This window comes from Salmo salar, chromosome 20 (genome assembly GCF_965601325.2).
Source record: "Salmo salar chromosome 20, fSalSal1, whole genome shotgun sequence".
In the NCBI taxonomy this organism is placed as follows: domain Eukaryota; kingdom Metazoa; phylum Chordata; class Actinopteri; order Salmoniformes; family Salmonidae; genus Salmo; species Salmo salar.
In genome coordinates, this window is record NC_138310.1 from 79,260,281 (window position 1) to 79,275,062 (window position 14,782).

General features: G+C 41.4%; 2 protein-coding genes across 2 annotated transcripts; both read left to right on the plus strand.

The window, feature by feature from the left end:
* Positions 1 to 278: 278 nt before the first annotated feature.
* LOC106581391 (olfactory receptor 52K1) lies at positions 279 to 1,232 on the plus strand. Its single transcript, XM_082966115.1, has 2 exons — positions 279 to 457; positions 812 to 1,232. The coding sequence occupies exons 1-2, from the start codon at positions 279 to 281 to the stop codon at positions 1,230 to 1,232; spliced, it is 600 nt and encodes a 199-aa protein (XP_082822241.1).
* A 7,200-nt stretch (positions 1,233 to 8,432) lies between these two features.
* LOC106593726 (olfactory receptor 10D3) lies at positions 8,433 to 9,754 on the plus strand. The gene is made up of 2 exons (XM_082966116.1): positions 8,433 to 9,041; positions 9,746 to 9,754. Exons 1-2 carry the CDS (start codon positions 8,433 to 8,435, stop codon positions 9,752 to 9,754), a joined length of 618 nt encoding a protein of 205 aa, XP_082822242.1.
* Positions 9,755 to 14,782: the final 5,028 nt, after the last annotated feature.

A 14,782-nucleotide genomic window follows, 5' to 3' on the forward strand; every position in this document is an offset into this window, starting at 1 on the left:
TATTTTCTGTTACAATCAATGCACCAGTTTGACAATGCAGACTGTTTTAATGCAGTTATTTTCACAGATATTCCATCATGTAGCAGTAAATACAAACTGAACCGTATTAGTGACCACAGATACTGTCCTGATTGTGGTACATGGCTACTATATTCAAGCACATAATGGAAGTTGGTGATGTTGGCCTACATTGAAAAAATGTCTGACACACTGCAAATCACTGTTGATCAATTTACAATATTTTGCCTCTTTTATTTTCTAAATTATTTTACAGGAACATGGAGCCAAACAACAGAACAACATATACGGTAACAGAATTCCTCATCACAGGATTGGATGATGTGCAACACCCAAAGCTGGTGGGAGCAGCCATTTTGTTCGTCCTCTTTCTCATTCTGATCGGAAGCATCACCAACATTTGTGTCATAGCATTCAACAAGCCTCTACATACCCCCATGTATTTTTTTATTTGCTCGCTGGCAACGGTAGACATTGTCTACACCAGTGGCATTAGTGTTACAATGCTTAACGTTCTCCTTGGTGAGGAGAGAAGAGTCCCCTATGCACCCTGCATGATACAGTGCTTCTTATTTAATTTAGGAAGCGCTATGGAACCCTTCGCTATTGCTCTGATGGCTTATGATCGCCTTATTGCAATTTCATATCCTCTTCGATATCAGACTATCTTAACTAATACAAATGTATGTTTACTTATAATAGCCACTTGGGCGGTAGGCTGCATATTTGCTAGTTTGTTGACTGGCTTAGTGAACAATCTGCCCTTTTGTGGCTCAAATAAACTCCAATACAGCTTTTGTGAATATGCAGCCTTAGTAAGAGCAGCATGTGTGAATCCTACATATTATTTCAATGCAATTTCTGCTGTGGGGACTGCTGTATTATGGGTTAATTTAGCCTTGATAATCTTCTCATACATGAAGATAGTTTATGTAGTGATACAAATGTCTTCATCCAAAGACAGGAAGAAAACATTTAACACCTGTGTCTCCCACATGATAGTGGTGGCTTGCTTCTTTATCCCCAAGGTGTTGTTAATATTGGTCACCAGGGTTGGTTTGGTTCTCACGCTCTCTCACAGAAATGGCCTAATCATTGGCTCTACTCTGGGCCCCTCTCTTGTGAACCCACTTGTGTATTGTCTCAAAACCAAGGAGATTCGAGGGCGCCTGAAAAATATTTTCAAGAGATTTGAAATTAATCCAAATATGTAACGGTTAGGGTTACCAAAGCCATTTCTTTTTTCTTGCTTGTTCCAAGCAAAAGTGGTTGAGTCAATATTGTTTCCATGTTATATCACCATCAATGTAATCATGTTAAATCAATGTTTAGTTTTGATTGAATTTGCGAAAAGTCATCAGTGGTTTTTATCTCAATTTAACCAGTCAGGTTTCAACTGTGAATCAACAATGGAGTGTCAAGGTTTGGTTGATTTAGATCACAGGTGTCAAACTCATTCCATGGAAGGCAATGTGTCTGCAGGTTTTCAGTCCTGCCTTTTACTGATCACTGAAGGTCACTGGTTAGTTAGGAACTCCCATCACCTGATTCTCTAGGTCTTAATTGGTCACAGGTTAGTTAGGAACTCCCATCACCTGATTCTCTAGGTCTTAATTGGTCACTGGTTAGTAAGGAACTCCCATCACCTGATACTCTAGGTCATAATTGGTCACTGGTTAGTTAGGAACTCCCCTCACCTGATTCTCTAGGTCTTAATTGGTCACTGGTTAGTAAGGAACTCCCATCACCTGATACTCTAGGTCATAATTGGTCACTGGTTAGTTAGGAACTCCCCTCACCTGACTCTCTAGGTCTTAATTGGTCACTGGTTAGTAAGGAACTCCCATCACCTGATACTGTAGGTCTTAATTGCACACAAATTGTAAGGAAATAACAAAAATCAGTAGACGCTGAGCCCTCCAAGGAATGAGTTTGACACGCCTGATTTAGATTAGGTTGATGTCTTTTGACAACTTAATTAAATATCAGTCAAAATTGATTTGATTTGACATTTTAGCCCATGCGAACCGTATTAAATGTTATCTACTGTTAAATGCAATTTTATTGAAATGTCAAGTGTTAGCGTAAAGTATATGTCGTAATGTACCACAATTAGATAAAGGCAGTATTATCTTAAAAATATGATCTGATCTAGATCCTTGACTACATTATTGTTGCAGTTCTTAAGGTTGCGAGCACCAAAGGCAGCCTCAAAACCCTTTCTATCTGCAGTGGCCAGCTGATCATCATTGCCCTCTATATTCTACCTAGAATTTGTTTTTATCTGTCCAGTAATATCGGCATTAGATTCAGCACTGATTTACGTATTGTTATTATCATGTTGTATAGCCTGCTCCCTTCTAAGATAACTTTACTGATATTCTGTTTTAAGTCAAAAGATATAAAACAGACCTTGATAAAAAGATTCAAAAGATTCAAAAGATGAACTGGTCCACAGAAAGAGAGTCTCTGCTGTATCTTAATGATTTACCTATGTAACTACAAATAGTTTCATCCAATACATTATGTTGCACAGATGCTTAATGATTGAGTATTGTTTATAAAAAATGTATCAAAACAAAAATGTATTTAGCATCCATTTGTATTTAGCTTTGAATTGCTTAGTAAATGTTTAATTTGAAAGTGCATTTTTGGAATCATACCCCTCAAATTCAAATCTGGACCTTGAAGTAAATTCCATTGTTTGTTTTTATTCTTACCATCTAAACAAGGACTGATTTAAACTTGGGAAATTAATGATCGGCTGCACCATCGAGAGCATCCTGACTGGTTCAATCACTGCCTGGTATGGCAACGTCGGCCTCCGACCGCAAGGCATGACAGAGGGTTGTACGGACGGCTCAGTGCATCACTTTGGCCAAGCTTCCTGCCATCCAGGACCTCTATACCAGGCGGTGTCAGAGGAAGGCCCTAAAAATTGTCAAAGACTCCAGCCACCCTAGTCATAGACTGTTCACTCTAATACCGCATGGCAGGCAGTACCGGAGTGCCAAGTCTAGGTCCTAGAGGTTTCTAAACAGCTTCTACCCCCAAGCCATATGACTTCTGAACATCTAATCAAATGGCTACCACAGACTATTTGCAGTGTCCCTCCCTCCCTCTCACCCCCTCTTTACACCACTGCTACTCTCTGTTCTCATCTCTGCATAGTCACTTTAATAACTCGACCTACATGTACATACTACCTCAACTAAACCGTTGTCCCCGCACATTGACTCTGTTTCGGTACCCCCTGTATAGAGTGTCGCTAATGTTATTTTACTGCTGCTCTTTAATTGCTTGGTACTTTTATCTCTTACTCTTATCTTTTTCTATCTGCATTGTTGTTTAGGGGCTCATAAGTAAGCATTTCACTGTTAGGTCTACACCTGTTGTAGTCGGCTAATGTGACTAATAAAATTTGATTTGATTTGGTTTGATCAGGTAGAACAGAAAAGCAGCAGGCGCCGGACCTCGTAGGGTCAGATTTGAATAGCCCTGATATATAGCCATTGTTTCTTCAAGAATATAACTTATAGATGCGTCATGAGTTCAGTTCAACTGTCATACCCCAGCACAACCCAAAATATAAGCTTGTTTTACTCCAATATTTCTAAACAATTTAAATGTAAGCAAACACTGTATAAACTTAAAACATGGTGACAATAAAAAAATGTATATCATGGATGGTCAGTCCTTGCATCCATAGTTCTGTCTATGAATTTGAGAGTGGTTGCATTTCTCCTGGCCTAAAAAACACGAGGCAGGGAGTCCACTTTGATAATTTTTCTACTAAGGATTCTATTTATAAGGTGTCTTGTTACAAGGATTCCAGAATACTCTTTATTGTTGCAGCAGTGCCATAATATGCCATAATTCCTTTTGTTTTCCCAATCTGGAATACATCACCATCAAATGTCGACCACATTAGCTGCCAAGAAAACTTTCTTTGGTTATTTTCCCCCCAATTGGAAACAGCAACGGCTCACAAGGAAATAGGCTGGACATTGTGCAAACTGGAAATGGCATATCCTAATATGGCATTTATTGTTGCTGGGGACTTTCATGAAGGAAATCTGAGGATAATGCTCTCAAATTTCTACCAAATACATCTCTTGTGCTACACGTGGAGAGAACATGCTTGACCGTTGTTACTCTCCCTTCCGGGACGGCTACAAGGCCCTCCCCCACCCTCCCTTCGGCAAATCAGATCACACCACCATCCTGCTCCTACCCATGGATAGATGGCAGGATTCACACCAAATAAAATGTGCAAACCACTGTATTTAACCACAGTAAGATGACTGGGAACATGGACGGGTACAAACAGACTAGCCTTGACCTCTGACCTCTGTCCAAGTCTGGCTGGAGAGTTTATGGACATACTCAATCTCCCCCTATCCCAGTCTGTTGTCCCCACTTGCTTCACGATGTCCACCATTGTTCCTGTACCAAAAATAGTGAAGGTAAGTGAACAAAACTACTATCGCCTGGTAGCATTCACTTCTGACATCATGAAGTGCTTTGAGAGGCTAGTTAAGGATCATATCACCTCCACCTTACCCGACACCCTAGACTCACAACAATTTGCATACCGCCCCAACAGATCCACAGACATCGCAATGGCCACTGCACTGCACACTGCCCTATCCCACCTGGACAGGAGGAATACCTATGTAAGAATGCAGTTCATAGACTACAGCTCAGCCTTCAAAACCATAGTGCCCCAAGTGGTGAAGGTAGGCTGCAACACCTCCGCCATGCTGACCCTCAACCCTGGGGCCCCACAGGGGTGCATGTTGAGCCCCCGCCTGTATTTCCCTATTCATCCATGAATGCGTGTCCACGCATGTATCCAACTCAATCATCAAGTTTGATGAAGACACAACAGTGGTAGGCCTGATTACCAACAATGCCGAGACAGCCTACAGGGAGGAGGTGAGGGCCCTGGCAGAGTGGTGACAGGAACATTACCTCTCGCTCAACGTCAACAAAACTAAAGAGGTGATCGTGGAATACAGGAGACAGCAGAGAGAGAATGCCCCATCCACATTAATGTGCCGCAGCTTAAAGTTGTTCGGCATGCATGTCACTGAGGACCTGAAATGTTCCCTTCAAACAGACAGAATGGAGAAAAAGGCACAACAGTGCCTCATCAACCTCAGGAGGCTGAAGAAATTTGGCTTGACCGCTAAGAACATCACAAACTTCTACAGATGCACCATCGAGAGCATTCTGTTGGGCTGTATCAAGGCCTAGTTCTGCAACTGCACCACTCGCAATCGCAGGTGTGGTCAGCCCAAAGCATCACCTGGGGCACACTAACTGCCCTCCTGGACATCTACAGCACCCAGTCTCACAGGAAGGCCAAGAAGATCATCATGGATCTCAGCCACCCAAGCCACGGTTTGTTCACTCCTCTACCATCTACACTGAACAAAAATATAAACGCAACATGTAAATTGTTGGTCCCATGTTTAATGAGCTGAAATAAAAGATCCCAGAATGTTTCATACACGCAAATAAAAGCGTATTTCTTTCCAATTTTGTGCACAAATTGGTTTACATCCCTGTTAGTGAGCATTTCTCCTTTGCCAAGATAATCCATCCACCTGACAAGTGTGGAAAATCAAGAAGCTGATTAAACAGCATGATCATTACACAGGTGCACCTTGTGCTGGGGACGATAAAAGGCCACTCTAAAATGTGCAGTTTTGTCACGCAATTCAATGCCACAGATGTCTCAAGTTTTGAGGAAGTGTACAATTGGCATGCTGACTGCAGGAATGTCCACCAGAGCTGTTGCCAGAGAATTTAATGTCAATTTCTCTATAATAGCAACCTTTATTTTCATTTTAGAGAATTTGTCAGGACAACCAAGCAGCCTCACAATCACAGACCACGTGTAACCTCGCCAGGCCAGGACCTCCACATCCGGCTTCTTCACCTGCAGATCATCTGAGACCAGCCACCATCTGAAGAAACTGTGGATTTGCACAATCAAAGAATTTCTGCACAAACTGTCAGAAACCGTCTCAGGAAAGCTCATCTGCAAGCTCGTTGTCCTCACCAGCGTCTTGACCTGACTGCAGTTCGGCATCGTAACTGACTTCAGTGGGCAAATGCTCACTTTCAATGGTCACTGGCACGCTGGAGAAGTGTGCTTTTCATGGATGAATCTCAGTTTCAGCAGATGCAGATGGCAGACAGCATGTGTGGCGTCATGTGAGTGAGTGGTTTGCTAATGACAACATTGTGAACAGAGTGTCCCATGATGGTTGTGCGGTGATGGTATGGGCAGGCATAAGCTACAGACAACAAACACAATTGCATTTTATCAACAGCAATTTGAATGCACAGAGATACCGTGAAGAGATCCTGAGGCACATTGTCGTGCCATTCATCCGCCGCCATCATTTCATGTTTCAGTTTGATAATGCACGGCCCCATGTAGCAAGGATCTGTGCACAATTCCTGGAAGCTGAAAATGTCCCAGTTCTTCCATGGCCTCCATACTCACATGTTCTCACTCGTTCAGCATGTTTGGGATGATCTGGACCTATGTGCACGACAGCATGTCCCTAGCAACTTCACACAGCCATTGAAGAGGAGTAGGACAACATTCCACTGGCTTCAATCAACAGCCTGATCAACTCCATGCAATGTGTTGCGCAGCATGAGGCAAATGGTGGTCCCACCAGTTACTGACTGGTTTTCCAATCAACACCCATTCCTTTTTTTAAGGTATCTGTGACAAACAGATGCATATCTTTCTTCCTAGTCATGTGAAATCCATAGTTTAGGGCCTAATGCTTTTATTTCAATTGACAAATTTCCTTATATGAACTGTAACTCAGTAAAAACGTTGAAATTTTTACATATGTTTGTTCAGTGTAGAAGGCGGAGACAGTGCAGGTGAATCAAATCTGGGACCGAGAGACTGACAGATTCTGCCTGATTTATGAAAATAAACAACCATTTGTTATTTTCGTTTGTGATTTCATTGCCTTTCTCTATGGTGATGGATGACAAATGGATTTTACATGCGTGTTACCTCATTTTTATACCCCAGTGAAACAGGAATCCATGAAATGCCAAAATACAGTTACTTAAATGAGATTAACAGGAGAACAGTAGAAGGTTAATGCAAATAACATTTTGATAACATTTGTGTTAGATTATGTTTATAAGAATTCTGACACCTATCTTTTAGACTATTTGTATTACTTATTAAAGAAAATACTGTTCTCTGAGCAATTGTATTAGTATAAAATATGTAATAAAAAAATTTGCATACAGAATAGCTCAGTATTTCTATAATTTATTTTATAGTCTTTTTTGCTCATCTATATCAAGGGTGCCGATAATTTGGGTTGTGACTGAATAAAGCGCAGGGGGGAGGTATGTCCTCAGGGGACAAGGTCCTATCTTGAGATCTGTGCATGGAATTCACCATTGTCATCAATGCAAGATTTATGAGAGAGATTGGGTTGTCTCATTAGGGATTTGGCGCTCTACGAATACAGTTCACTCATGAAAGGACGTAGAGCCCAATTCAACCAATTACAGATAAAGGACAATTCAAAATATGTCCGTCTTTATGTGTCTTATGGAGCTTTTAGCCAATCAGCATGTACGCATCTTCTAGGGTGCAGATTCTACACCTGTTTTTGGATACAAATCAGTATGTAGCTGTCTAATCAAATCAAATGTTATTTGTCACGTGTGCAGAATACAACAGGTGTAGATCTTACAGTGAAATGCTTACTTATAGGCTCTAACCAATATTGCGAGAGAAAAAAGGTATGTGTGTGTGTGTGTGTGTGTGTGTGTGTGTGTGTGTGTGTGTGTGTGTGTGTGTGTGTGTGTGTGTGTGTGTGTGTGTGTGTGTCTAATGAGAATCATGACGTGGGATTCCTCCAGTGGTTGAGAGAAGGTGGTTCAGAAAGGGGATAAATTCAGAGACATCCAATGCCAGTCTGGTCAGAGTGTCATCTACCAGCTGTGTGTGAAACCTGGCGCACAAGTCTGACCTGGTAAGTATTGAACTTAACAATCCATTAACTAAACTTGACCTTGTAACCAAAAGTATGTTTTCTAGATGATTCTCATTATATATTTTCTGTTACAATCAATGCACCAGTTTGACAATGCAGACTGTTTTAATGCAGTTATTTTCACAGATATTCCATCATGTAGCAGTAAATACAAACTGAACCGTATCAGTGACCACAGAGTTATTCTGTCCTGATAGTGGTACATGGCTGCTATATTCAAGCAAGTGCTGGGAGCTGGTGATGTTGGCCTACATTGAAAAAATGTCTGGCACACTGCCAATTAGAGATCCTGCAAATCACTGTAGATCAATTTTCAATCTTTTGCCTCTAATTTTTTGTAAATTATTTTACAGGAACATGGAGCCAAACAACAGAACAACATATACGGTAACAGAATTCCTCATCACAGGATTGGATGATGTGCAACACCCAAAGCTGGTGGGAGCAGCCATTTTGTTCGTCCTCTTTCTCATTCTGATCGGAAGCATCACCAACATTTGTGTCATAGCATTCAACAAGCCTCTACATACCCCCATGTACTTTTTTATTTGCTCGCTGGCAGTGGTAGACATTGTCTACACCAGCAGCATTAGTGTTACAATGCTTAACGTTCTCCTTGGTGAGGAGAGAAGAGTCCCCTATGCACCCTGCATGATACAGTGCTTCCTATTTCATTTAGGAAGCACTATGGAACCCTTCGCTATTGCTCTGATGGCTTATGATCGCCTTATTGCAATTTCATATCCTCTTCGATATCAGACTATCTTAACTAATACAAATGTATGTTTACTTATAATGGTGACTTGGGCAGTAGGCTGCATATTTGCTAGTTTGTGGACTGGCATAGTGAACAATCTGCCCTTTTGTGGCTCAAATAAACTCCCATACAGCTTTTGTGAATATGCAGCCTTAGTAAGAGCAGCATGTGTGAATCCTACATTTTATTTCAGTGTAGCTTCTACTGTGGCAACTACCATATTATGGGTTAATTTAGCCTTGATAATCTTCTCATACATGAAGATAGTTTATGAAGTGATGCAAATGTCTTCATCCAAAGACAGGAAGAAAACATTTAACACCTGTGTCTCCCACATGATAGTGGTGGCTTGCTTCTTTATCCCCAAGGTGTTGTTAATATTGGTCACCAGGGTTGGTTTGGTTCTCACGCTCTCTCACAGAAATGGCCTAATCATTGGCTCTACTCTGGGCCCCTCTCTTGTGAACCCACTTGTGTATTGTCTCAAAACCAAGGAGATTCGAGGGCGCCTGAAAAATATTTTCAAGAGATCTGAAATTAATCCAAATATGTAACGGTTAGGGTTACCAAAGCCATTTCTTTTTTCTTGCTTGTTCCAAGCAAAAGTGCTTGAGTCAATATTGTTTCCATGTTATATCACCATCAATGTAATCATGTTAAATCAATGTTTAGTTTTGATTGAATTTGCGAAAAGTCATCAGTGGTTTTTATCTCAATTTAACCAGTCAGGTTTCAACTGTGAATCAACAATGGAGTGTCAAGGTTTGGTTGATTTAGATCACAGGTGTCAAACTCATTCCATGGAAGGCAATGTGTCTGCAGGTTTTCACTCCTGCCTTTTACTGGTCACTGAAGGTCACAGGTTAGTTAGGAACTCCCATCACCTGATTCTCTAGGTCTTAATTGGTCACAGGTTAGTTAGGAACTCCCATCACCTGATTCTCTAGGTCTTAATTGGTCACTGGTTAGTAAGGAACTCCCATCACCTGATACTCTAGGTCATAATTGGTCACTGGTTAGTTAGGAACTCCCCTCACCTGATTCTCTAGGTCTTAATTGGTCACTGGTTAGTAAGGAACTCCCATCACCTGATACTCTAGGTCATAATTGGTCACTGGTTAGTTAGGAACTCCCCTCACCTGACTCTCTAGGTCTTAATTGGTCACTGGTTAGTAAGGAACTCCCATCACCTGATACTGTAGGTCTTAATTGCACACAAATTGTAAGGAAATAACAAAAATCAGTAGACGCTGAGCCCTCCAAGGAATGAGTTTGACACGCCTGATTTAGATTAGGTTGATGTCTTTTGACAACTTAATTAAATATCAGTCAAAATTGATTTGATTTGACATTTTAGCCCATGCGAACCGTATTAAATGTTATCTACTGTTAAATGCAATTTTATTGAAATGTCAAGTGTTAGCGTAAAGTATATGTCGTAATGTACCACAATTAGATAAAGGCAGTATTATCTTAAAAATATGATCTGATCTAGATCCTTGACTACATTATTGTTGCAGTTCTTAAGGTTGCGAGCACCAAAGGCAGCCTCAAAACCCTTTCTATCTGCAGTGGCCAGCTGATCATCATTGCCCTCTATATTCTACCTAGAATTTGTCCAGTAATATTGGCATTAGATTCAGCACTGATTTACATATCGTTATTATCATGTTGTATAGCCTGCTCCCTTCTATGATCACTCTACTGATATTCTGTTTTAAGTCAAAAGATATAAAACAGACCTTGATTAAAAGATTCAAAAGATGAACTGGTCGACAGAAACAGAGTCTCTGCTGTATCTTAATGATTTAGCTCTGTAACTACAAATAGTTTCATCCAATACATTATGTTGCACAGATGCTTAATGATTGAGTATTGTTTATAAAAAATGTATCAAAAGAAAAAATGTATTTAGCATCCATTTTTATCTAATGTATTGTTATTTACCATTGGATTGCTTAATAAATGTTTAATTTTAAAGTGCATTTTTGGACTCATAAATTAATTATATATTCCCCTCAAATTCAAATCTGGACCTTGAAGTTAGTTGCATTTTTTTTTTATTCTTCCCAACTTAACTTCTTTGGGATAGGGGGCGGTATTTTGACTTCCGGATGAAAAGCGTGCCCAAAGTAAACTCCCTGCTTCTCAGGCCCAGAAGCTAGGATATGCATATAATTGGTAGATTTGGGTAGGAAACACTCTAATGTTTCTAAAACCATTAAAACAATGTCTGGGAGTATAACAGAACTGAAATTGCAGGCGAAACCCAGAGGACATAACATCCACCCCAAAAAATGCTACCACTGATTTCAATGGCTGGCACTTTTATATTAGGGCGAAATCATGCCGATTGCAGTTCCTAGGGCTTCCACTAGATGTCAACAGTCCTTAGAAAGAGTTTCAGGCTGGTTTTTGGAAAAATGAGTCTGAAATTGTAATTTTTCTAGATGGCTGCCATTTTGGCTGTAGTGTTTCCATGCGCGTCAATGAGAGCACGTTCTTTGGTATTTTTCTCCGGTAAAGACAATAACAATTCTCCGTCTTAAATTGTATTGTTTATTTGCGTATTAGGGTACCTATTGTTTTATTATGAACATTGATTGACTTGTTTGGATAAGTTTATTGGTAACGTTTGGGATTCATTTTGATTGCATTGTGAAGGAGTGAAACCGAGTGGATTATTGACTGAAGTGCGCCAGCTAAACTGATCCACAAGAAGTTAACAAGGACTGATTTAAACCTGGGAAAATAATGATCAGCTGCACCATCGAGAGCATCCTGACTGGTTGCGTCACTGCCTTGTATGGCAACTGTTCGGCCCTCGACCGCAACGCCTGACAGAGGGTTGTACGGACGGCCCAGTACATCACTTTGGCCAAGCTTCCTGCCATCCAGGACCTCTATACCAGGCGGTGTCAGAGGAAGGCCCTAAAAATTGTCAAAGACTCCAGCCACCCTAGTCATAGACTGTTCACTCTAATACCGCATGGCAGGCAGTACCGGAGTGCCAAGTCTAGGTCCAAGAGGCTTCTAAACAGCTTCTACCCCCAAGCAATAAGACTTCTGAACATCTAGTCAAATGGCTACCTAGACTAATTGCAGTGTCCCCCCTCCCTCTCACCACCTCGTTACACCACTGCTACTCGCTGTTGTCATCTATGCATAGTCACTTTAATAACTCGACCTACATGTACATACTACCTCAACTAACCATTGCCCTCACACATTGACTCTGTATCGGTAGCCCCCTGTATACAGTCTCGCTAATGTTATTTTACTGCTGCTCTTTAATTGCTTGGTACTTTTATCTCTTACTCTTATCTTTTTCTATCTGCATTGTTGTTTAGGGGCTCGTAAGTAAGCATTTCACTGTAAGGTCTACACCTGTTGTATTCGGCACATGTGACTAATACAATTTGATTTGATCATGTAGAACAGAAAAGCAGCAGGCCCCAGACCTTGTAGGGTCAGATTTGAATAGCCCTGATATATAGCCATTGTTTCTTCAAGAATATAACTTATACATACGTCATGAGTTCAGTTCAACTGTCATACCCCAGCACAACCCAAAATATAAGTTTGTTTTACTCCAATATTTGTAAACAATTTAAATGTAAGCAAAAACTGAATATCCGTAAAACATGGTGACAATAAAAAAAATTATATCATGGATGGTCAGTCCTTGCTACATAGTTCTGTCTATGAATTTGAGAGTGGTTGCATTTCTCCTGGCCTAAAAAACATAACTGAGGCAGGGTGTCCACTTTGATTTTGTTTCTACTAAGGATTCTATTTATAAGGTGTCTTGTTATGAGGATACCAGAATACTCTTTATTTTTGCAACAGTGCCATAATGTGCTGTAATTCCTTTTGTTTTCCCAATCTGGAATATTTCACCATCAAATGGAGAACACATTAGCTGCCGAGAAAACTTTCTTTGTTTATTTTCCCCCATGCCGAAACAGCGACGGCTCACAAGTAATTACACTGGACTTTCTGCAAACTGGAAATGGCATATCCTAATATGGCATTTATTGTTAATGGGGACATTACAAAGGAAATCTGAGGATAATGCTCTCAAAACTCTACCAAATACATCTCCTGTGCTACACGTGGAGAGAACACACTTGACCGTTGTTACTCTACCTTTCGGGACGGCAACAAGGCCCTCCCCCACCCTCCCTTCGGCAAATCAGATCACACCACCATCCTGCTCCTACCCATGGATAGATGGCAGGATTCACACCAAATAAAATGTGCAAACCACTGTATTTAACCACTGTAAGGTGACTGGGAACATGGATGGGAACAAACAAATTAGCTTGACCTCTGACTTCTGGACAAGTCTGGCTGGAGGGATTATGGACATACTCAATCTCCCCCTATCCCAGTCTGTTGTCCCCACTTGCTTCAAGATGTCCCCCATTGTTCCTGTATCAAAAATAGCAAAGGTAAGTGATCAAAACTACTATCGTCTGGTAGCATTCACTTCTGACATCATGAAGTGCTTTGAGAGGCTAGGTAAGGATCATACCACCTCAACCTTACCCGACACCCTAGACTCACAACAATTTGCATACTGCCCCAACAGATCCACAGATGTCACAATGGCCATTGCACTGCACACTGCCCTATCCCACCTGGACAGGAGGAATACCTATGTAAGAATGCTGTTCATAGACTACAGCTCAGCCTTCAAAACCACAGTGCCCCAGGTGATGAATGTAGGCAGCAACACCTCCGCCATGCTGACCCTCAACCCTGGGGCCCCACAGGGGTGCATGTTGAGCCCCCGCCTGTATTTCCCTATTCATCCATGAATGCGTGTCCACGCATGTATCCAACTCAATCATCAAGTTTGATGAAGACACAACAGTGGTAGGCCTGATTACCAACAATGCCGAGACAGCCTACAGGGAGGAGGTGAGGGCCCTGGCAGAGTGGTGACAGGAACATTACCTCTCGCTCAACGTCAACAAAACTAAAGAGGTGATCGTGGAATACGGGAGACAGCAGAGAGAGAATGCCCCATACACATTGATGTGCCGCAGCTTAAAGTTCTTCGGCATGCATGTCACTGAGGACCTGAAATGTTCCCTTCAAACAGACAGAATGGAGAAAAAGGCACAACAGTGCCTCATCAACCTCAGGAGGCTGAAGAAATTTGGCTTGACCGCTAAGAACATCACAAACTTCTACAGATGCACCATCGAGAGCATTCTGTTGGGCTGTATCAAGGCCTAGTTCTGCAACTGCACCACTCGGAATCGCAGGTGAGGTCAGCCCAAAGCATCACCTGGGGCACACTAACTGCCCTCCTGGACATCTACAGCACCCAGTCTCACAGGAAGGCCAAGAAGATCATCATGGATCTCAGCCACCCAAGCCACGGTTTGTTCACTCCTCTACCATCTACACTGAACAAAAATATAAACGCAACATGTAAATTGTTGGTCCCATGTTTAATGAGCTGAAATAAAAGATCCCAGAATGTTTCATACACGCAAATAAAAGCGTATTTCTTTCCAATTTTGTGCACAAATTGGTTTACATCCCTGTTAGTGAGCATTTCTCCTTTGCCAAGATAATCCATCCACCTGACAAGTGTGGAAAATCAAGAAGCTGATTAAACAGCATGATCATTACACAGGTGCACCTTGTGCTGGGGACGATAAAAGGCCACTCTAAAATGTGCAGTTTTGTCACGCAATTCAATGCCACAGATGTCTCAAGTTTTGAGGAAGTGTACAATTGGCATGCTGACTGCAGGAATGTCCACCAGAGCTGTTGCCAGAGAATTTAATGTCAATTTCTCTATAATAGCAACCTTTATTTTCATTTTAGAGAATTTGTCAGGACAACCAAGCAGCCTCACAATCACAGACCACGTGTAACCTCGCCAGGCCAGGACCTCCACATCCGGCTTCTTCACCTGCAGGATCATCTG